Consider the following 25,554-nt stretch of genomic DNA (forward strand, 5'->3'; position numbering starts at 1 on the left):
AAGTTGTTCCTATGTATATAAGTTACCAAAGACGGCGTATTCCTGCATATTTTGGACTCCAGACGTCTCAGCACACAAAACATCAGCCGGTTCATGTTGTGGTGCAGCACATACCTCGTGTATGAAGCCGAGCTGCACGAGCTCTAGCGCGAGGGCGGCGGCGGTGTCGCGGCGGGACACGGCGCAGGTGAGCTGCCGGTTCATCTTGTCGTCCATGCGCAGCAGGATCGTCATCTGTCACAAACGCCACAAACAGTTACTGTCGCAAGGGAAATCGCATCCTCACACAAGACTTTACATACTTTCATTTACTTAGTTACATACTTTTAGGCTTTTGTTGTTTTGTAAAAATGTCACGAAATCATTTAGAGAAGATTAAACAAAGTTTTAGAAGGGCGTGTGTGCTAAAGGAACTATATACAGCAACAAATCATCATGTCGTATAATATATCAACTATTTATAGAGCGGATTGGGAAATATGACAAGTTGTTGATGTTTATTTATGACTAAGATATATTTTAAACATGAATATAGGATGATGTACATTGGTATTTTGGCATCAGTGTCTCATAATATCTTATGTTAAATTGCTAACATTTTAATTAAACTAGCAGTGTGGGCTAGTGAGATAGTAACTGGAATCATTGGTTGTAAAATGTAGCAAGTTTTAGGCTAAGATGAATGCGCGTCGCCGCGGCCTGCCGCGCGAGTCACCTGGTGCGGGCGCGCGTGTGACACGCGCGGGCGTGTGAGAGTGTGAGATGTGTGTAGTGTAGTGTGTTGCATGCTCACCAGCAGGTCAGCGGGCGGCGCGTCGTGGTGCGGGGAGGGCGCGGGCTTGAGGCTGCACATGCAGTTGTGATGACGAGAGTGTGAGATGTGTGTAGTGTAGTGTGTTGCATGCTCACCAGCAGGTCAGCGGGCGGCGCGTCGTGGTGCGGGAGGGCGCGGGCTTGAGGCTGCACATGCAGTTGTGATGACGAGTGTGAGATGTGTGTAGTGTAGTGTGTTGCATGCTCACCAGCAGGTCAGCGGGCGGCGCGTCGTGGTGCGGGAGGGCGCGGGCTGAGGCTGCACATGCAGTTGTGATGACGAGTGTGAGATGTGTGTAGTGTAGTGTGTTGCATGCTCACCAGCAGGTCAGCGGGCGGCGCGTCGTGGTGCGGGGAGGGCGCGGGCTTGAGGCTGCACATGCAGTTGTGATGACGAGAGTGTGAGATGTGTGTAGTGTAGTGTGTTGCATGCTCACCAGCAGGTCAGCGGGCGGCGCGTCGTGGTGCGGGAGGGCGCGGGCTGAGGCTGCACACGCAGTTGTGATGACGAGTGTGAGATGTGTAGTGTAGTGTGTTGCATGCTCACCAGCAGGTCAGCGGGCGGCGCGTCGTGGTGCAGGAGGGCGCGGGCTTGAGGCTGCACACGCAGTTGTGATGACGAGTGTGAGATGTGTGTAGTGTAGTGTGTTGCATGCTCACCAGCAGGTCAGCGGGCGGCGCGTCGTGGTGCGGGAGGGCGCGGGCTTGAGCTGCACATGCAGTTGTGATGACGAGTGTGAGATGTGTGTAGTGTAGTGTGTTGCATGCTCACCAGCAGGTCAGCGGGCGGCGCGTCGTGGTGCGGGAGGGCGCGGGCTTGAGGCTGCACATGCAGTTGTGATGACGAGTGTGAGATGTGTGTAGTGTAGTGTGTTGCATGCTCACCAGCAGGTCAGCGGGCGGCGCGTCGTGGTGCGGGGAGGGCGCGGGCTTGAGGCTGCACATGCAGTTGTGATGACGAGTGTGAGATGTGTAGTGTAGTGTGTTGCATGCTCACCAGCAGGTCAGCGGGCGGCGCGTCGTGGTGCGGGGAGGGCGCGGGCTTGAGGCTGCACATGCAGTTGTGATGACGAGTGTGAGATGTGTGTAGTGTAGTGTGTTGCATGCTCACCAGCAGGTCAGCGGGCGGCGCGTCGTGGTGCGGGGAGGGCGCGGGCTTGAGGCTGCACACGCAGTTGTGATGACGAGTGTGAGATGTGTGTAGTGTAGTGTGTTGCATGCTCACCAGCAGGTCAGCGGGCGGCGCGTCGTGGTGCGGGAGGGCGCGGGCTTGAGGCTGCACGCAGTTGTGACGAGAGTGTGAGATGTGTGTAGTGTAGTGTGTTGCATGCTCCCAGCAGGTCAGCGGGCGGCGCGTCGTGGTGCGGGAGGGCGCGGGCTTGAGGCTGCACATGCAGTTGTGATGACGAGTGTGAGATGTGTAGTGTAGTGTGTTGCATGCTCACCAGCAGGTCAGCGGCGGCGCGTCGTGGTGCAGGGAGGGCGGGAGGCTGCACACAGTTGTGATGACGAGTGTGAGATGTGTGTAGTGTAGTGTGTTGCATGCTCACCAGCAGGTCAGCGGGCGGCGCGTCGTGGTGCGGGGAGGGCGCGGGCTTGAGGCTGCACATGCAGTTGTGATGACGAGTGTGAGATGTGTAGTGTAGTGTGTTGCATGCTCACCAGCAGGTCAGCGGGCGGCGCGTCGTGGTGCGGAGGGCGCGGGCTTGAGGCTGCACACGCAGTTGTGATGACGAGTGTGAGATGTGTGTAGTGTAGTGTGTTGCATGCTCACCAGCAGGTCAGCGGGCGCGTCGTGGTGCGGGGAGGGCGCGGGCTTGAGGCTGCACATGCAGTTGTGATGACGAGAGTGTGAGATGTGTGTAGTGTAGTGTGTTGCATGCTCACCAGCAGGTCAGCGGGCGGCGCGTCGTGGTGCGGGGAGGGCGCGGGCTTAGGCTGCACATGCAGTTGTGATGACGAGAGTGTGAGATGTGTGTAGTGTAGTGTGTTGCATGCTCACCAGCAGGTCAGCGGGCGGCGCGTCGTGGTGCGGGGAGGGCGCGGGCTTGAGGCTGCACATGCAGTTGTGATGACGAGTGTGAGATGTGTGTAGTGTAGTGTGTTGCATGCTCACCAGCAGGTCAGCGGGCGGCGCGTCGTGGTGCGGGAGGGCGCGGGCTTGAGGCTGCACATGCAGTTGTGATGACGAGAGTGTGAGATGTGTGTAGTGTAGTGTGTTGCATGCTCACCAGCAGGTCAGCGGGCGGCGCGTCGTGGTGCGGGGAGGGCGCGGGCTTGAGGCTGCACATGCAGTTGTGATGACGAGAGTGTGAGATGTGTGTAGTGTAGTGTGTTGCATGCTCACCAGCAGGTCAGCGGGCGGCGCGTCGTGGTGCGGGGAGGGCGCGGGCTTGAGGCTGCACATGCAGTTGACCACGCGGCGCGTCTCCAGGTCGCGCGGCTCGGGCGACGCGGGGAGCGACTCGGCGGGCGCGGCCGGGGAGGCAGCCCGGCCCGGGCCCGCTAGCCCGTACGCCGTCAGCGGGTAGATGCCGTACCTAACACACGCACACCATTAGTACTTCCATCCAGCAATCATCAAAGAACTCGCCAATTGTAGAACAGAAAAGAAAGACAAACGTTTATTGACGATATAGATGCAATCCGAACGATGCCTAGTCGGTAAAACTCACTTGACATCTTCGACGAACTTCTCCAACTTCTCGGCATGCGGCTGCAGGTCCTTGGCAGCCAGCTCCACCCGGGCGCCGCCCCGCACGCACCAGGCGAGCGCCTCGCCGCTCGACCCACCGGCAACCTCGTCCGTTATCGTCTCCGATATATTCGCTACAACACAACAGTTGACCAATAGAAACACACAAATGTTTGCGACACTAACCTAACTGCCACAAAAAACAAGAAATACTACAAGGAGTAGTTAGAGCTAAGACCAATTCTAATAATAAAAAAACTCTCTACAATCCAAATACATAAATGAACTCACCCGTGGTGTTGACAAGGATGTGTGCTGCCAATAGTTTGAGGGAGTGCACCTCGAAGAGTAGCGGGTGGAACAGCAGCTCTCGCGCCGTCGGCCTCTTGGCGGGGTCCTTGTTTATACACCTGCAGACACACCACCACGTTACTGGCTGAGCAAGGGAGGTGACGGACACGCTGTGACCCTTATTATAGGGAGTTGCAAGGGAATGGAGTACTTCTGTGTATTCTGAGAGTCATAGTGCGGTATACAGAATCTGACAATGTTGCGTTGCTTAAAAATACAGGCGATAAACAGCGCAACGTTGCACAGCTTGTCACACATATAAACTTACCTTATTTACCACACGTATTGATCCCGCGGAGACACACAGGAGCACTCCGTTCCCCCAGTTCGTGCACCCATACAACAAAAGCGACTTACCGCGCAGCAACCTGTAAGACCAGTACCTGTATATAAAGTCCTTCTGGCGCGGCTCCTCCAAGGATTCGACCGTTCGTATGATGTGTTCCTCCGTGACGTGGCTGCCCGAGTCGCCATTGCCCTGAATCTCAAGTGCCGCGGTCTCCAATGCGCACATTCCGAATGAGTAGATATCCATCGCTGGCGTCACCATTTGTGATGCTGATACGGGGGGAAATAAAGATGTAATCAATGCAAAAAACTGGACAACATAGTTTCGGTTGCTGCGATTATTGAACACGAGCACAGTACACACTATACGGAAACTTATGATTTCTACACAACACAAGCACACATAAACTACGTTTGTTTACATAGTATTCATTAGGAAAGTTGTGAACTCACTCACAAAGTCACGTTTTCCATTCAGAATTCCCTAAACAAGCGCAGTTACGTGAGCGAGAGCTGGGCAATTCAAGTTTTTGTATAGAATGTAAGGTGCGGCACGAGCCTTGCCAGTTCCAAAACTACCAGACTTCCACAACACGGAAAAGGCAAGAGTCCATCAAATCAGAGCAGTCGAAACTGTGCGGTCCTTCGTCTAGTTCGGTGGGTTAGTGTGTGGTACTTACATCCGTATTCCGGGGCAATAAAGTGCATGTTCCTCATGTTCTCGCGGCAGGTCTTGACGTGGTGGTGGATGGCGTCGGGCGCCACGGAGCCGATCTTGACGAGGCCGTTGTGCTGGATGAAGATGGTGTCGCACGTGAGGTTGCCGTGCACGATGGGCGGCACGCAGCCGTGGAGATAGCTGGAGGGGAAATGGCCGCGGTTACAATAGTCATGGCCACCGAGACTACGAGTTTTGTTTGAATTGATTTAAAAAATAAGTTATTCACCTGAGCGCAGACAATATCTGCGTGCACCATCTCTTCCAAGCCTGCAGCGGCAACCGCTTCACGTTGCGCTTGGTGCGCTTGAGGAACTGCTTCAGGGAGCCGCATGACATGTACTCCGTTATAAATATTACCTGCAATTCGGACCGTTGCAATGAGAAGACAAGAACAAACTACAATGTTAACAGAGGTCCCAAAAATTTTGTATACAAGTCAAAGATATGTATTATAAAACTCAAGGCTAGAAGCGGTTATGTAGAAAGATGACATAAGGAATGTTATCGTCACAAATACCACAAAAGGATTTGAATTTTGATTAGATTGTGAATTCGGAATTAGAAACAAAATAATTTAATCAATGCTGATTTCTCCATATCTCTGAATTCATTGATCAAATTATCTGCTGTGGATTAGGAATTGTTAACAGCAAAAATCTAATTATGTCTTTTCCATAATGCTTTGCTTGTTTGAAGATGCTAATTGATGGACTGGTAAGGTAACAAGAAAAAAATTAAATAGCTGTTGGATATTAGGTTGTACCAATTTTAGTCCACAGAAAAATTAAGTAATATATCTTACCCTAGGTTTATCGTTGTGTGTATCCGTCCAATACCGGTGGAATTTGACGATGTTGGGGTGTTCCAGCCTGGTGAGGTTGTCGAACACCGCCTGGATCTTGTCCTCCTGCGCCTTGAAGTTCTTGCGCTCGGAGAACTGGACCTCGTTCCACACCACCTCCACGCCCTCCTCCGTGTCCATCGCGAGGTTCGCGCAGTCGATGCCTGGCACATCTCGCTGTTCTACCTGGAAACACGAAACAACAAATATGGCGTCAGGAACTGATCATCATCTCCCGTCTCCTAAGTCTTTTCCCAACTATGTTGGGGTCGGATTCCATTCTCACCGGACGTTAGGAACTGATCATTATTATTTAATGACTGACACCTGCTATCAATATCCGATTCAGATATCGTTGTTTCTCATGATGAGATCATTTATAGATATAATTATTATAAGCTATGTACAGAGTACAGGATGTTAGCATAATACATGGTCTTGAATGAGAATGATCTAAACAAGAATGTCTGAAAGCAATACAGGTAAATTGTCAAACGTTTTTGGACAACAGAATGGTAGCCAATCATTCAATTGAGGCTCTCGACAGCACACGGGGACAATCATGTCGAATGAATGTCAGACGTTACGCGAACACTGGAAAACTACCGCACAATTTACTTGACACAATTTAGTGAACTTTCGTTTAGTCTTCCATGTTTCATTCAGCTAAGAATTACTATGCATAATCGGGATAGATAAGAGATAATATTAATTTTTCAAGTCTACTCTTGTTTTCCTCCCGCAATCTCTCATCATCCAAGACAAACTTAAGATCATAATAAGTTTCGTACTTATATATTTTCATTTCCATAACAACCGATGCATAACTCCAATTAATGAATTGATAGGTATTGGATTAATTGAAATCCACACGCACACGCATTAACAAATGATTGCGATTATTAATCGCACTGTTGTCGTCGCGTGGTGGCGCGTCAACAAGCGACAAATGTGCATTTAACTCGTTATCGGTCACTCACCCCGTGCAATTGTTTATACCCGCTATCTGGTCGCAAATAGCCATTTATTCATTATGACAGCTGTGCTATTTGCGTGCCCACTTACATTATAATGGTTATTAAAATAAGTTAGTTAAGTTACTACGTTAGCGTTTTAATAGCCGTTGCTAAGTTGTTAACATGTCAAGCTTATAATATGGCTATTAAATTACTCCCACCTATTTTATATAATATGTGACCAGATGAAAAAAAACCCTAAGTATTATTGAATAAATTGTTTACCCGTGAACAATAAACAGACGATTCTACTGGTCGGCTAAAAGGAAGAAAGGATTCAATTTTCCTCCGAATTGAGGTACATACATCAGGCATTATAATAAGAAGAAATAAGACAATATCAAATGAGAACATACACCCTCAGTGAGTAACATGGTGAAACCAGTATGCTAAAGATTAAATCAATATAACGGTCTAACAAATTGTTGAACAAACGATTAGCAGAACTTGAACAAATATTTTTGGAGTTAAAGATCAAGTTGGAAGTACCTCACTAAATGGATGAAGGTTTAAAATTAAGATGAAAAAAAAGCCAATAGCATTGAAAGGAACCATAATGATCTTCTTTGATTATTTTAAACTAATTTATCGTATTTAAAACCCGTGGCATTAGCATCTTAAGTTATTCTAATTAGATTTTCTGCTTGTTTAACTACATTATAGTTAAATATTAGCTTTGGGACACGCCCATCGAACTGCGACTGCGCAGTTCTGTGACGTAGCCAGTAACATCGGTTACTGCGCACGAGTTTACGCATTTCTTGAATAATCGACCAGTTGGCTATTTATATGTCGAATATATTTTTATTACTTTGTTTTGTTGTCGATCTTTTCATCGAAGATTTTCCACAAATATACGAAAATGGTTGACATTAGAGTTATGTCAATCATAAAAATGCAAAATTGAAAGCAGCCGGACTATTCGTAGGATCCACCTGTTGCTTCATAAAAATTGCACTAAAATAACTTTAGTAGTTTCTGTCGTAAATCGTGTATGTCGCACGTACAAAACATATCACTAAAAACTAAAACAGGTGGCGCCAACATTTTGTCAATTTAATGGTTCTTTAGTAATTATATTTTGTATGTTTTATACAACGCCACTAAATGTTTTCTTTTGTTTTTCTAGCAATGTGCACCTTCCGCAAAAGGCGATTCTACAAATTCGCAATTTGGCCAAGGCAGAGTTATTTCAGATTTCTTAGTACATTGCTCTTTATCGGATTATGCTTAGCCGATAACTTAATCTACGGTATCCTTGGCACACTTGTTAGATTTTATAAAACTATCTTTTACATGACATAGAGAATTTAAAAAGTATGTAATGTATGATTGGGATTTGGTTGACAATATTAAATAGCAGATTTGTTAATATTATAAAAGGAAACTTAATTATTCGTAATAAGTTCAATCAATCATTCATACATAATGTTATCTTTACGCAAAATTGAGTAATTTCCTTGTATAATCGGAATATTAAACACTGATACTATTGTTTTAGCAACAACTTAAGAATCAAGGATTAGGTGATATCATTGATTATTATGTCTGGAAGATTTATGAAATATTGTTTAATTTTAGTGTCTCGACGAGTTTTTCTCACTTTTTCCGCAAAGTGATATGCTTTGCGTAGCCACTGATTGCAAGATTATAAGGAAATTGATAAATGGCATGGAAACTAGTGTTGGAATAGCTTAATTTTATTTATACAGCCATCGAAATCATTCCATCTTATAAACGGAAGCAAATGGCAGAGGTAGTATTTAATTTGATGTACAAGACGTATTAATCTAATCTGAGATGTAGCCATAATTATGAAAAGCAACTAACAAAATAATTAAAAGCAAGCCAGTTCAATTTCACAATTTCTCCCCGTACAAGGCTATCACGTGCACTGAATCTTAGCAAAACATAAACTTTCGCATTTATTAACGAAGATAATCTAGTAGTCGTTAGTTAGGCGGGCAATACACTGGCCGACAATTTAGTCGTACGGCCACTGCCATAAATCGTGCGCGCGAAAGCGCTCAGAACCGCTCGTTACTGGCCGCGCGAGTGGGCGACTGACTCCGCTGCAATGATTTAAGTTGCAGATTTTATACGGATACGTACATTTTACTGTCAGCTCGTAATCGCGAGGTGTGGCCGAGGCCTTCCAACTTTATTGTTACGACGATATTTTAAATTGATATTATTGTATCTTCCGAGTGGAAGGGTTCGTGGTATTGCTCCCGACGTTGTGTGGAAGACGGTTGGATGCACGTTTTAGCTTTTCATAGTAGTTGTAAAATGTAATGGTTATTGCCGGTATTGAGGCCTCCGTGTGTGGTGCACATAAACGGCTCCACTGATATGCATTGGTTTGTGAGATGGTTACCCTGGTACACTTCAGTATGTGCACCAATTTGAGCAGTGAATACCTAAAAGCGACTCAATATAAGCAGTTTATTCTGAAGAAGCATATAAAGTCTTCTTTAATATTGTCTGTTCAAGGACCAGCATATTACTTACCAAAATAAGGATGTTGATATTTAAGCGGACATATGGGTCGGAATGAACCCAAACCCCTTCGTTCAGGAGAACATAATAACATACCCTTGTACCTTACTGAAACAACTTCTGTGGCATGGGATCTAGTGTATAAAACACAAAGGGCCCTTACTGAATGAAGGGTCTATTTAGGAGCCAGAAAAATATAACCATATTTTTACAACAATATTATCTTACATATGACCGATAATCCTGTGATGAAATAGGACCTTGATTAATCTGAAAATGAGACTTTTATCAACCCATGACTTTAATCGCAAAAATAAATAGCTAACAATGAGGTACCAACAGATCGAGTCATCAGAATAATGAGCTCGAATAAATACCTAATTGAATTTTAATATGTTTTCCAGAATATCGAAGAAGAAAGGACAAATAAACAGAGGAAGAGTACTAATATACTCGTAGCAATCATACAGAAACGGCCTGACAGACGATAAGCAAGTACCGTTGCGTTTATCACAGTCTATAATAAACATATATGTAGAGGATATTGAGGAATAATTGAATACTTATCGCAGAGTTATTGCAGATTAACCCCGGGGTCAGTCGGTGTGCGCTTGTAGGGTATAAATATGAGATGTACGTGCACTCTTTTATGGACTGCATGCTGTTGACTAATGACATTTACACACGAACTTATTTATGTTGCATTTGCTGTATGCATTTTGCTTTCAAAAACTTTTGGAGTTTCTCAACGTAAGCACAGTACAAAACTGTAAAAAATACTGATGACAAAAACCATTGATACACGTTAGAAAACATATGCAATGGTGAGCATACTTGCGATTTTTCTATAAATTAGAAGTCGCAGGTTTTAAGTCGTGCTAATCTGTGTTCCACCTAATACACGATGGTTTCTTATGGTACCTTCTTTTAGTATTGAACTTTGTGCTTGAAAACTAAAAGGCTAAGTTGCTATAAATAGTCGAGGAAACAGGCTTTCAATAACTTTATAGCGGCTATTTATTTACGGCAATGTTTCTGATATTCAAGCGCGGCTCATTAGCCAAGTTTATGGTAATCGACTCATGCATTTACTGCTAACTTGGCTTTATCTTTAACCACGTCTAACTGAACATTACTCCGATCTTAAGGAATATTTTTACCTGCGAATAAGCGGTGGTAATTAGTTTTTGAAATTGTAATCTTCCGGAAAACTAAATGATTTGAAATCGTAATGGATGGTTGTAGCCATAAATCAGTGATATATCTCGGAAATTAGTTGGATGTCCGGTACACAAAAGTAATTACAGTTTTTATTTCTAGAAAATCACCAGATTATCTAAGGAGCGGCAGTTTCTACATCCTTTTAAATTGCGTAATTCGTAGTTGAAATGATACAAGACGATTATTTAATTAAGATTCGCAAACCATGCTCATTACGAGAAGGCACGAGCATCGTACTCGTGGTACATAACATTATATTACGCTGACATACAAATTACTTTACATACATTCGGTATGTTAATTTTTATGCGAAATCAATAGACGCAGAAGTACCACTCCTTTATAGGTAGATTGTAATCATACACTCTAATAACATACAAAGTTTCTTGTACTTTGTAATGCTATTACACAGGTCAACAGCATTTTTGGTGCAAAGGTGAAATATACAATTTCTTGTAGGATATTAGATACGTAATCAAAGACCAGAACATAAAGTTGCACTAGCACGTAGGGATTTAGAGATATACCCCTCCTAAAGTACCAAAAACGCGTTTTTTAACGATATTTGACGATTTTTTTGAAGGACAGCAAAATTGTTTTTTTTGTTTCTATCTATAGCATTATATAGTACTACTCTTCCCAATTGAAATTCATTTTTATTTCCAACGCTAGAGTTTAAATTTTCATGAAATATGTATACAGCTACGATATATCGATCTTCCCTATATTTCATTTGGCCTGTTAGTATGAAAAAACTCCACTTTAGTTATAAAATGGTATATATCGGGAAATAAAACTCGCAAAAATATAAATTAATGCGGGGATAGTAGTACTATATGATGCTTTAGTTAGAAATTCCTAGAAAATTCTGCTGTCCCCAAAAAATGACATCAAATTTCATAAAAAAACGCGTTTTTGGTACTTTAGGAGGGTATATCTCCCTACGTGCTAGTGCAACTTTATGTTCTGGACTTCGATTATGTATCTAATATCCTACAAGAAATTGTATATTTCACCTTTGCACCAAAAAAAAAAACATAATTTGTTGACCAGTGTTATCATTATCAGTCTATTCATTGGCTAAGGCCTCTTCTCTCACGGAGTACGTACGAACCTAGACCACCTTGCATGGCCGAGGTAGTTTGGCAGATTCAGATTTTTATAGACATGCCATAATTTACCATACCTTAGTGGTAGTCAAGATACACATCACAACAATCATAAAAATGATTCTCGTGAGGACGCAATACTTTCTTTGGCTAATACGTAAATCAAGACAGTCTTAAGGTATTATTTGCAAAAACTGTAGCTTAACCAAGTACTGCACTATAGATCCTCGTATAGAAGTTACTAGAGTGAGCCTTCTGCATCCCCTTACGTAATTAAAAGTGAATGAACTATGCGCAAGCGGTGATAACGTTTATTGCACACGTAATACGCGAAACGATAACGAAGTGTGTCTTTGTGTTGCTATTGTGTGAAGTAGAGCTGAAAATAACATACAAGTGATTTATTTGTGATCGGACACTGCAGGATGTTGTGGAACCAGATATGAGAGCTGTTAACATGAATGTAGCTGTAAGTTGTGAAGTTCATTGATTACAGGAGAGAAAAAGAGAATGAAACTTAAGAGTCCTTATTGCTCTAAAATATCAAGTTGTAGAGCTCAAAAGCCAGCAAGTTTAATACAAAGTAGCAGTGTGACCGGCGCACGCGCAGGTCGCGATAGATGCAATATTAGCACGCAGCGACCGATGCGAATTTTACGAGGAGACGTGAAACACGCATAACCAAGTCGTGGTTGTTTTTTATTTTCCCATATCAGCACGATCTGTGGTAACATAGGTTACGTGGTAGTTAAAACAATAGCAGTATGAAAAGATAAAAGAACAAGGATGAAAAAGCTGCTGACTTTTGAGGAAACTTATCTAACATTATTGTAAAATCAAGTGAACCCTACATTACTCATAAGAATAGCAGAAATTGCTGAAAAATCCAAAAAAGGAATTCTTAAAAAAATTCAATAATTGTCTTTAGGTTATAACCAAACGTAAACTAAGCTGCGTGCAGAAGCCACAAACAAATCAATAAATGAAAGAACTAATTTGCTTAATCACCAAAGAAACATGCAAGAGAAATTGCCACTGCAGTATCAGACAGGGAGTGCCTCGATACCAATAAAGCACAGCCACAACAGGCTAAAGCTTTTGCCTAATTAAATTCGCTCTCGACCGCAAAACCCGGCCCTGGAGCATGCCGCAAAAATATAATAGCATTGGAAAACGGCTCGGAAATATTCCCTGTACAAAACGACCACATACAGTATAATGAAGCGCCTAATGCAAAAGGGTTCGCACTACATAATTTAGACATTATCGTATCTAAACTGGATGAAGATATAAAACCGGTGACCGGTTTCCGAATTGGATTATCGGTGTTTGAGGGTTCGGAGGTGAAAATGTTTTACGTTGAAGGGTTTTTTGTTCGTTGTTTTCGAACTCACACAGGAGTTTTAAAATAAACGAAAAATACACAGAAGCCTTTTTAAACTGACAAGTGCACGGACAGCGCGGTAGCTCCCAAAATAAAGTTTCCGAAAGTAAATGATGAACTAATTTAAAATTAAACGATCTCTTTTGCTCCCCTCAGGCTATTTTAACTTGAATAACTTGTAATTTTAAAGATCAACTCATCCACTGAAGTTTCGACAGACTCAGATTAAAGGAATTCAATCAGAATATTCACGATTAAATAATAAGATAATTGACGATTTCTTAGGGCCTCTATGATTTGAGTTTCTTGTTAGAACGTGTAGATGCGTGACAAAGCGGTTTGACATGATAATTAGACGCCATAATAAGTTTATAACCTGTTTTTTTATTGTATCTGTGTTTTATATCAACAATGATGAATCATTTTCTACATGGAGTTTATCAGACTATTAGAGTAGATAAATAGTTGATAATGATGTAGAACAATCAGTGATGACGTATTAGTTACTATCGGTTGAGAAATACATCGGCAATCGCAAAACAAACATTATGTCAGTAGTTCCAAATATGGCTGATGTCATGTTGCTTCTAGTTACAATTACTTAACCGTGGCGCGTTTAAAGATAGCTGTTTCTTCAAAAAAACGTGTGAACAGGCTCTGTGCTTAGTTGGATAAATACTAGTTTTTACCGTTAGTACCTATATTTTTTTTTTTGATAAAGGAATGTCATGCCATCTGGATTTGTTGGCTGAAGGAATGGACGTTATCTGAAAGATCACTGTAAAAGGACATCAAGCTAAATCAAATAGGGAATAACAAAAACGATCAATAGGCATTATTTCAAAACTTGTTTGTAACAACTTCAGTGGACATTGCTGATATACCTATATGATGTTTTCAGTTGACCCGGAATAGACTTTGAAGGATCGATTTGGCAAGTCCTGCTAATTGAAGTGTCGATCCGATTATCGTGGAAAGACAACCCATTTTCCTAAAAGGTGAATTATAATCTAAGACGCGACTTAAAATTAAGAACACCTCGTCAAGTAATCCCACATTGAAATAACTTAATACGTCCCAACACGGTAATCCCCACGATACATCTAACAGGATTAAGTGAAATTCGTCGCGTCATGTCTGCGCCAGTACAAGGATCGTTCGCAAAACGAATGATCGAGAGGAAACCTAATCAGACCGAGTTTCCCTTGCATTTGACGAATTACTGGCAGCATCGGAGGGAATTGGACACATCTTACATGTACTTCATTTGTAAAAACAGACACTCGTTCTATCTTGATCGTGTTCTTGCAGTGCGTCACAGGAGTTAATTAATAGTGGTGACGCTAGTTTTAGAGGATATACGTCATGTATAGTTCTTGTCGTGAAAAGTCGTGGTGGCCTAGTGGGCAAAGAACCAACCTCTCGAGTATGAGGGCGCGGGTTCGAATCCAGGTCAGGCAAGTACCAATGCAACTTTTCTAAGTTTGTATGTACTTTCTAAGTATATGTTAGACACCAATGGCTGATAAAAAGGTGAAGGAAAACATCTTGAGGAAACCTGGACTATATAGTCTGAAATCACCAACCCGCATTGAGCAAGCGTGGTGATTAATGCTCAATCCTTCTCCATGTGAGAGGAGGCCTGTGCCCAGCAGTGGGACGATAAATAGGCTGTAACTGTATAGTTCTTGTCACCCCATTTGCTTCATCCTCTTTGTTCTTATCACTGGTGTCATTGTTGTTTACTTAATTCGTGGGTGAAGTAGACAGTTCTTTCTCTGGTGGCAGTTTATTTCATCCGGCATTAGGTAACCCTCCATCACCGCAGCCCCGGCCAGAGCATAAACATTGAAAGCGACACTGATTGAGTCTCGGAGTGTTTGCCCGACTCGTGTGGAGACAGCAATTAACTTGCCAGCGTCGCGTCGCTGTGCACCGAATTAGATTACACCGTCGAACGCTGTTGCATTTTTATTTAGATTTTGCTTGCAATCTTTTGGTTCATGGGAAAAATTTTATTAGCTGAGGAATCAACTATTGGTAGCACAATACATGTTCCAATGAACGTAAACGTGAAAGAAGTAACTAAAGTTTCAAAAAGAGTTGGATAAATTAATTTATCTATAACCGCTTCTGAAGAATCGAACTCCTCAAAGTTAACGTGCAACTAAGCTAAGTGTGTTTAAAAAAATCCACGACTCAAAAATCGACATCATTACTGTATAAGAACGCTTGGCAAGCTTCGTGTCGCTTCCCTGCCCTCGCAAGGCACTGAAAATATTATTTACTGAAAATTACATGACCAGAGGAAAGGTTACTGATGCATCGCTGACGAGTGTGTGAATGTTACTCATGACGGTACTTGTAAATTCAGTTTCATTAGAAATTGTTCATGTGTTTTTTGTTGGGACACTTAAGTGACCTTAATGTTTGCAAACCTCATTGACTCCACTCGACATTATGTACCAACTCAGTTGGTCTATGAGCGTGTGGTTACTTTCGATTTCAATTCTCAAAACATTGTCAAAGCAACACGGAATAGTAGTACAATTGTGAACAACCATTATTGGTTTCATTCGTATGTTAGTCCGTCGCAATCTTTGTTATTGTCTGTTGAAATTATGTGAGCAAATGTCACCTCTAAGTATCGACTCAAAATTGACATTATTTCTTATATTTGCAAATCAATCATGCAAACGTTTTTTTGCACTCTTCACGATCTAACAGGAACTCAATAACGCCAGTGACGAAAAAATATTATTGACTTTAATGACAACACGTATTCACACTTACCTCAATATACACGCATGGATATTTAATTAGTGTGAGACAATACCGAGACGCGCTAATGTGTTAACATCTAACAAATGGTTTCAAAACAAGACAAAGCAAACACTGGCTTTATTGTGGAATTGCAGATGATTTGGCAAGCATAGTGGTGCATCAAGAAGATTGCACTATTAATCGCGTCCGCAATCATGCGTATCAAAACGGCATCATTAACGTTCGCACGATAACATCTACTGATGCATCTACATGTAACTATCGTTCCAAATATTTGAGGGAGAAAACTGAGTTATCGATCGTAAATTGAGAATTATTAGACACGCGACAAGCTGGGCGAAATTCCTAAAGCGTTTAAAATAAAACTGGCGAAGGTCACGATATTGACCTCTGAATGACGCCGGCGATTGATCAACCCCAGAAAGAGGCACACGATTCAATGTCAAGTGCGGAACTATTGGTATCTGTGCGTGTATAGGCGGCTTGCGTCACGACGCCGTCACTCGTCACGGGCAACCCTAGCGCCCGCTGCATGATACGCCCACCGTTACATACGGCCACGATTACAATTAACCAATTTATTAATACACGATAACGCGCCGGTGACGTCGCAGCCACACAAGCGTCATATGCCATGATTAATGGTGTCCGATGTGAGGCGAATCTTATAATAAGATCGTGACGTATTGCTACCAAATCGTGTCGCAAATCGCAATTTTCCTTTGACAACTTTTCCGTTACGCGCTCCTTTGCCATACGGAACCTTCGAGAGTTGCGAGCACTCGAGAATGTCATTCAATATTCTTTTATGCTGAAATGTTCACGCGTGAACGTTGTTACATATTTTATCAATTTTCTTCCACATTAGACTCTTTCGTTTGCTCCCAAAGATAAGTTTTCTATTTTAATAGCAAGTTGGAGTAGACAAGAACTGATAGTTCCCATTTACAGATGTTATTGGTTCCATTTGTCACGTCAAGGTTGACATATGGGCCGGTTCAGCGATTTGTGATGTAAAAGAATAGTGGTGTGGATGAGCCGCGGGGATGTGTCCGGTGTCGTCGACCCGCCGGCCCTGGCGCACTATTCGCGACAATACGCTGGCAGCGCTCCAAGCGCCGGATGGCGTCGATACATCGCCTGCACATGCAACACCACCACACGTTTTCACCTCCGAAACCGCGCGTTACCCACCTTCCGTACAATCTTCAACTTTAGCGTCAAGCATGTAGAAGTTTAGCATTTTTCCAACGGCAATATAAAGTTTGTACATTGGTAAATTAGCGAAAACGCCTGCAGCGTTTTGTCCTTTGATGTTACAAACGTCGAGGAAGTCATTTAGGCTTGTGGTGTAATATTACGGAGCTGCAATTTCATATTCAAACGTGCGAATGGAAATAGTTTTAGAAGCAGCACGTCGCCATATATCACGTCCCCCTGCGGTTATATTACACCACTTGTGAGTAAAATAGGAAGCAGATCAAAGCCGAGAGTGGCTTTATGACGATATCACGTAGGTTATCAATAGCCGTGTGATTTGAAGTTTACACGGCATATAGACGTGGTGGACACGCGGGACTTAAGTCTCGTTAGGTGATGTGCTTCACGTGATATCAAGTAATAACTGGGTTTAATTTTAGGTATCAAAAGATTAACCCCATCCACAAAATAGTCATCTAATACGTACAAACTTATAGCACCTCCTAGAGAGCTCTCTCTAGAACAAACCGATTACATTTATTTAGAGCAGTTTATAAAACAATGTTTATGTGGCGGAACAAACACAGCAACGGGTAGAAGATGAAGTTTTGTTTATTTACAGATGACTCGCCACAATATTTCAAAAATTGTGCGCAGTTTGTCGCCATTGACTTGACACACTCGGCAATAACAACAAATATTGTCCTGCAAACAACTAAGAACGTGCTAAATTATGTTTTTCACACGTGAGATTATAGTCCTTATCAGGGGTTTTAGTTTAACGTTAGTGGAGTTTCCATTACAAGGTGGAAAATTTATGATGCAAGCGGATCTATTTAATCGCTTATTTACGTTATATGCACAAACAGTAGTACATCAAGAACAGGTCTTTCATTACACCTTGAAGCTATCAATTAAGACTGCTGAGAGTCTACATAATATTTTTGTCTTTAGATACCCTATAACAGGTTCACTGAAGTAAAAAGTTACACTTTACAATTGTAAACCATGACATTGCAGATGGTTCATTAGTTGCGTCCTCGTAGACTTGAACAAAAACATTCCGTCCAGACGTCCTTCCTATTCCTAGAGCAATAAATAATATAGCAGAACATTCCGCATCGAACTAGGTTGAAGAATTCCACCGTATAGCCTGTATAATCCAGGGCGTTGTGTCGCTCGGGTCAAGGTGTCGTCTCCCGTCGCCTCGCCACATGGCCCGTGACGTCAACTGACACGATACTTAATCAAAAAGTCATTTCTCCAAGTAGATGTACGTCAAACTGTCTTTTTACTAGGAATAGAACGGTTTAAGAGGTCTTTTTGTGTTAGGAATTAATCCATTCAATTCAATCCATTTGAAAATTATAATACCTGTAAATGTAATGCTTCTTCTGGTATCAATGAATTATAATTTCCCTCACAAATGTACAATGTTTTGCATTACCAAAGTCAATGCTGCGTTAAGTTTATAATTTACGATCAAATTAATCGGCAGGCCTCTCAAAATGTTGCGAAAGTCCAAACAACCGCTCCAAAGTACAAAACCTTCTAAGCTGTTGTATCATGTTTGAGCCTTTCGAAACTTCGATAAGTTGAACAAATACTTGCGTAGCTGTATTGTGCTCACTTTGATGGTGAATTCTATCGCGTGCTGAAGCATCTGGTAGCGTTGTCGATAGCTGCGGCATGCGAGGCAGCTATGTGTCGGTCGATCGCCGGCAGACGCGACGTTTGTCAATACTTCGCCTTTTGCTCCATTTGCTACGACTGCTCTATTCAAGGATAGGAATTGCAATAATAAGAACGGAAGAAGCGCTAGTTTGCATTGAACTTTTTGTTTAGGGGTGTTTAAGAGAGATGTCGACGTATTCAAGAATTTGTTACCAGAAATAGGATCCAACAGGAACATCTGCAACCCGGCAAATAAAACCTTTTCTCACTCCCATTTGCGATTTTCACATTCCAAATATCGAAAACCGCAGAAAAATCGATTGTACAAACAATTCCATAAGTAACACGATATCCACCGTATTGACTCACTTATGATTCAATTTGCGGGGTACACAATCATCCCTGTGGGTGACGTGTGTCCCGGAATAGAACATCCCTAGTCATCCCGGGAAATAAAGTAAAAGGAGTTAACTACGAGTATGAGTAGTGATTCACATCGAGACGTGACTAACATCGTTCTGGCCACTGAGCTGGTGGAATTTACAAATGACATGCGCGAACTCAACTATAACAATATTTCAATTAGTGTATGACGATCCTGCTTCTCTTTATTAGTGTCAGGATTTATTTCCTTTTCGAAGTTGATGCAAATGTTTATTCAGATTCAAAATCATTATTACCAAAGTTAATGAAATCTTCTGTTGACTAGCGAAAGCATAAATATCTTCGAAGCTAAGAAAGGCATTTGACAGGAACTATTGGAAACAAACGGCCCAATTTATTTCTGTCTAGCGAAACTATTGTTCGACCAGACAGACTGATTCAGTAAGCTTTTAAAATAGTGTCTGCGGCTGAAAGAATACAATAAACTATTGCGACACTAACCCATATTTCCAATGACAATAATGATTAACGTGAGAAAGACGTCTTCTAAGTTTTTTCGCCAAATACAAAAACCTGTATGTTTGCCAAATGTCTAAAAACAATAGATGAAAGCAAATTGCTCACGACATTTTCTAATAAAAGAACTAAATGGCAAGCTTGTTACAATGAGGTGTGCCTTCACCTACTGTATTGTGTCAGAAACGTTTTATGCTTCTTTAGTTAGTGTCATAACTTTTGCTACAAACTGTTCTTTGCTATTTATATGGACGATATGACTTTTGGAGTTTTTCTAACACAGGAAAATCGGAACTTCCATGCTGTGAAGCCCTTCTTGCAAAATGATATCAGGAATTATGGTGTCATTATTCTGCATATGTGCAGGATGCAACCACTTGATCGTAACTTACACACCCACGAGGAGAGATTAGCTATTGCAGTCTATTCTCGTCCGTCTAAATTATAAAATTTCGCGTCAAAGCACACACTGGCGCCACGACACCTACGTAGATGATATTCTGCATATGACCAGTATTAATAGCACGATTGTTTTTGTTATGATCCTCACATAAATAAGTTACGTAACACGAGGTGCGTGTGCGCCGATTGTATTTCGATTTACTACGTTTATTTTAGATCTATTGACATGACATGTGAGTATCGTTAAGAAGCTGTGAGATTAATGCCTTCGGTTTATTTACTGTATTGTTATTCACGGCGAGATGCTACAACCGTGCAATTTGCATATTGTGAGAAGAGACAGACTATGCCAATGGAGGCATTTAAAATCTGTATTTAGTTAGTTTTGAGTTTTTATTCTGGAAAACCCATTTCATTGATCTAAACCGCAATTTGTGTAGGTTTCCGCACGAAATTGAGTGTTGCGTAGAAATACGTAGAAAATTGTCAAAATCCCGATTTGCCGACCCTCCAGCTAATCGTGCGTATAGCCGCGTATAAAGCCGGCGACGTCCGAATCATTTCGCTTTGACGACGGCTTTTACATTCTAATGGAAGTGTGGAAGCATACAGCTAAAGGAAAAACTGTGAAAGTATCTGATTTTAGGCATAAACCTACAAGCTGTTTGTGAACCAAATGAAAGTTATTTTTTGCCTAACAGGACAAAGATGCAATATAGGTTTATTTAATAGACAAAGCAGTAATTTGTATTCAACATGAACTAGGGAAAAACTTATTTCCTCTAACAAAACCACAAGAATAGTTTCCCCAAATGATAGTAAATACATTCAAAACGAATCAAACATGTTATATCTCCAGTTTAATGGCTCGTAAACATTAATTTTCTTCAGTAACATGCTTGTTATTATAACAGTGGGAGTTTCAAGGAAAATCGCAGTAAATACAGTCACGTGCTGTTCCGAATTAAAGCTACATTGTAAATAAACGGGTTTAGCGTACGTCAGTATTCTTCTTGATAGTATGGTGTAAGAGATAAATGGAGAAAGTCATCTCCATGATGAGGGATGATGCAAACTAGACTGCAAGGAGTAAGAAGATTGCGTTAGTCGGATATTTTGAATTGTTGAGACTTCAAGGCTTCGATTGGCACAAGAAAATAAGACGGAAAAATTTTGAGACTACTACCTCAGGGAATACAATCCGAAAAAGATTCACTTAGTAGATGTTCCTGGTTCGTAAGTGGTCCATTCTTTCTCTCAGTTTAAGAGTTACTTCGTACTTACTGAACCTTCTTTACTTTCTATTTTGTAGGTTATTTATATAACAAAATAGTTTGTTAGTAGACTGCGGGAAGTGTACATTGAACTTGGAAAATCAAGGGCGGTCGAAGACGCCTAAAACGAAAGGTAAAACTTTATTGCTTGAATAAACGGCAAATATAATTTCATTTCTAACTTTCTGCTCGCAGGTACTTCATAGCAAAAACCTCAGAGAGTTAGGGAAGACAAAATATCAAAAATCGGAAAAATGAGAACGTGCCGATTTTGCGTAATACGAGGAAAAGCGATTTATGTGAAAATGTGGTATATTTATACAGTGGTGTTTTACGACGAGCCTCCAAATTGATACGTGTTGGAGTGTGCGGTGACGTCACAGAGAATGAACAGATACCCACAGAGGAATCACTACAGACACGGTGGGATACTAACCAAAATAATAGATAAGAAGCTTATGGACTGACAAGCCGATTGTACGTCCTACAAGCTTTTATTGGAATTACTTTTTTGCTTACTTTGTTAGTTCTTTTTTTTTTAAGAAATCTTACTATTATTTTTATAGTATGATACTGAAAGTTTGTATTCCGAAAGAACTGGAGAACCTCCTGTAGTAGGCAAACTATTTCTGAATTTAATGAAGTTCCACTGTGCTTAAAAGATTTTTGGACTGGTTTTTCTGTATTTTTTTAATGAAGTATCGCTGAACGCCACCTGAATATGCATGAATACGTCGCTGAGTAAAATTCAGTTCGCAATCAACGATACATTATGTAGCTGTACCTACTAGGTATCTGTTTTAATTAATAGTCATTTAAATTCCCATCAAGCTAATTAAAGGCATATTATTGACTTACGTAAACACAATTACTTAACAATTAAATGCTGCAGTTTTTAAATCTAGCGTCTCTTAGAGGTAGGCATGCTATCTGAATTGATGTGACTGGATTTGTGATAAATTCTTCGCCATTCATCTATGGTATAGGTTAAACGCGAAGTTAATTAAACGGCTAACTGGGTTGTACAAGCTGGTCGCAATCTTCCAACGTACGCAAACGGCCGAAACAAACATAGGCTTTTTATTTTTCGAAAAGAGTGAAACACTACTGTTACATGCATTCAATCTAATATGACTGAGTCCAGACAAGATCAGAACACTTCCACAAGACTGCATCAGATGACAACATCAGCAGAACAAAGAGAACATCTGTATTGCGATTATTCCATAACTATTATCGAATCGATTCCATTCGGCGATTCAACGATATCGCTCGGTACTGATAAACCGATCATTACGGCTTCAGGGGATACGGCAATACTGAGAATCTCTGTTGTTATTTTATGTGTGGTATAAGAAATACGAGTCATTGTGTCACACAAGTCAAAACATATAATAAAAACTTGAATAGCTACAACATCATAAAAAATCTTTTGCAAACAACATTTTGTTTACAAGACGTAAATAGATCATTAGAACCGCCTACCTAATTAACGAACACAAGAAAGCCCAGGCTTCTCAATAAATAATAATCAGCAATTAATTACTCAAACAAAATGTAACTGTTAATTTGAGCGTACTTTAATAATAGCTTCGCTGTTACGAACTCACTCAGTTAAGTAATTGAAGAGTAATTTTTATTGCAGGTATTTGTTTATAGACCGTTAATAAAATCGCCAAGGAGAAAAACGGTGTTGTGGCTACACTGGACGCGAGAAACGTGGAAACGCCTATTGTTGAAACTACTATTCAAAAAGTAGTACCTAAAGGGTAATCGAATGATTTAGGTAATCTATTTTATATGTTAAAACATGATAGTTATAACATTAGGCTAAACTAAGACGTGTTTCAAAGTATAGGTCAATAGGACACAAACCAGATTACGAATAACGGACCATATAAAACCAAAAGAAAGATCAAGGCAAATAAAATTTAGCCTTGTAAAAGAAAACAAGAAACATGGAATATCTAGTCTTACAGACATCGAAAGCCAAATCGTTATCCTACTGTCCCGACATAATTGGCCATTAGAGCTGAGCCTGTTGACAATCTTTATGTACTGTTTGTGTAAGAGAAACGCACAACTACATTATTGATTGATCAAGATTGTGTTTACCTTATATTACCGCTACCTAATTGAAACTACCATCCATAATCACATGTACACAGGAAAATGAAGCCAATTGTTGGATAGTTTAATCTACACCTGGATTGAGTCAGATTTAACTTTTCAAACTAGAAATCAGAGGATTTTGCTCGTTAGCATTTTGTTGGAGTATCAAAACTGCAGGTGGACAGGGAGATATGAAATGTTATGACATAATTGTTCCTGATCCAATTACATTAATGTACGGGAAAGCTTGGCTCAAAATTCTGTTACCAAACGAGTCGCCAAAAAACTCGTTCCGCTAAAAGTAAAACTAGCTACTACCGCTGTAGCGGCGACTGCGCTAGATAACACACATAGATAAACAACAATTATCAATTCAATATGCTAATTGATAAGTTAATTAGACGCGAGTATGGAAGCGTGAAGCGCTGCACGCGATTACCTTACAGACGTAACGCTAAACTATTTGTAAATATCGATTACTTTGTTCTGTGGGAAATTGTTAGCTGACATTAGGAATTGAGGAAGTTTGAGAAAAGCATTCAGTCTGAGAATAGTTGTGATTCCGATTTTAGAAGTAGAGATGGTGAAGCTCTTCAATCAAAGAGACATTGAGGTAAACTTGAACTACAAAATAAGTCAAGTGTTATTATCAATAGAAACTTGGCTCGGGTAGACTACACTACTTCTGCCTTGGCAGCGGGAGAAGGTCACAATACTTCCACAGTAACAATTTGTTTCACGTTCTTTTCCAAAGTTTCGCTGGCTTAGTTAACAAGAACATTTGTTAAGCTAAACAGTCAGTCAGTACTCAATTTGCATAGGTTAGGCAACAATGTTGATAGGCAACAAATTGTGTGGCTAATAGTTCATAGCCAAGAGCAAGTCGTAAAGTTTAGGACCTGTTTAAATTACGACACCTAAGAGTAAGCTTAAATTGTCCCTGTAGGCTGTGGTCACCTTTCTGCATTGACGCACACTTCACCACATTATGTATTAAGTGCTTGAGGCACTAACATTGTAGGACGTAAACTGCAGACAGAATATTCATGTATAGCTATTCGATTACATAAAGGTATTGTATCTGTAGCAAGAGTCAAAGTAACAAAGAAAATATCGAAGTAATAAATAAAACGTGTATCCTTTTCTTTGTACTGAGTCAAATTGAGCGACAGAACATTCATATTTTAAGTTTTGTTCCTATTATGACAAAGTACACCTTACAACTCTATAACCGTATGACATGAATAAATATTTTAGACACAATTTAACACAATGACAACCAAATCAGCAACCGACATTGATACTGCAGTGGATTAAAATTGAATAATTCATTTGCCTGAAAGAGTCCACGAAACCGCTCCAAAGTCTACATCTCCGTAGGTCATTAAAATTTATGGAGCTCAAACTGGCATTTTCCAAGAATAGGGCATAGTTCAACCTAGCAGACAAGGCACCAAGTTAGACAAGGTTTTAATAGTCCATCATATTAGTAGTCCGAAAGAGTAATGTACACAAAATAAAAGAAGAATGGAACCAATGCCACTCCTGTACAAACAAACGAGCCAGGTATTGTGTCGTGAGAACCGTTCAGTCTTCTATAGAATGCTTTATCGCACATAATATCGAACAAAAGGTCGGAATCTGTACCACAATGACCAACTGTAACTCATTTTACCATTTTAGTACTTATTGGAGAACCATCTGGTAATAACATTCTGGCAGGCATTGGAGAGACAAGGGAGTCAAAAGTAATTTTGGTTGATGCAGAAAAATAAAAGCAAGAACTTCTGACTTTATCACAGCTATCAAGTACAGAAACACGCAAAACGCACCCTACGCAATTTCCCTTTGAATCAGATAGCGCGATAGTATCTGAGATACACGGTGGTCGTTCCGTATCGTCGGCGTATCGGGCATTCGATCCGCGACCGCGAGCCGCAACAATGGGCGCACTTGCACGCAGCGATCGGGTTGCACTCACTGCTGCACAATGCAGACCACGTGACCCAACGCCAAGTTATTGCCCCACATTCTCATAATCTACGTGTTTGTACCTTTCCATACGTGAATAGCTACAATTAACCGCACATATTCCGTATCGATTACACAAAAATGGTTGAGATCATAAATAAATTCTGCATCTGATCATGATACTAGGAAACTTGTTATGACCTACGACAACATGATTTACTGGTATTTTCCTTATTTACGTATATTCAATAAGGAAACCTTATCTTCGACTACAAAGATTCAATAAGGATAAAAATACT

The 25,554-nt window shown here is 41.1% G+C and overlaps 1 protein-coding gene and 1 long non-coding RNA gene across 3 annotated transcripts in view; one reads left to right on the plus strand and one right to left on the minus strand.

The window, feature by feature from the left end:
• Window positions 1–25,554, minus strand: part of LOC110379450 (nuclear receptor-binding protein homolog) — a 58,729-nt gene that overhangs the window by 4,462 nt on the left and 28,713 nt on the right. Inside the window, exons 2-9 of one of the 2 annotated variants that reach the window (XM_064036159.1) lie at window positions 5,671–5,895; window positions 5,095–5,225; window positions 4,828–5,006; window positions 4,243–4,417; window positions 3,800–3,918; window positions 3,489–3,642; window positions 3,161–3,353; window positions 115–231 (exon numbers count right to left, since the gene is read on the minus strand). In XM_064036159.1, coding sequence (XP_063892229.1) covers window positions 115–231; window positions 3,161–3,353; window positions 3,489–3,642; window positions 3,800–3,918; window positions 4,243–4,417; window positions 4,828–5,006; window positions 5,095–5,225; window positions 5,671–5,895 — 1,293 coding nt within the window. Of the gene's footprint in view, window positions 1–114; window positions 235–3,160; window positions 3,354–3,488; window positions 3,643–3,799; window positions 3,919–4,242; window positions 4,418–4,827; window positions 5,007–5,094; window positions 5,226–5,670; window positions 5,896–25,554 lie in introns of both variants that reach the window. The other variant, XM_021339120.3, reaches the window with a different exon arrangement.
• Window positions 826–1,767, plus strand: LOC135117287 (uncharacterized). The gene is made up of 3 exons (XR_010276767.1): window positions 826–915; window positions 1,141–1,256; window positions 1,705–1,767. It is a non-coding gene; the product is annotated as an uncharacterized LOC135117287 (long non-coding RNA).

The sequence above is a fragment of the Helicoverpa armigera genome, chromosome 9 (assembly GCF_030705265.1).
Source record: "Helicoverpa armigera isolate CAAS_96S chromosome 9, ASM3070526v1, whole genome shotgun sequence".
Lineage (NCBI taxonomy): Eukaryota > Metazoa > Arthropoda > Insecta > Lepidoptera > Noctuidae > Helicoverpa > Helicoverpa armigera.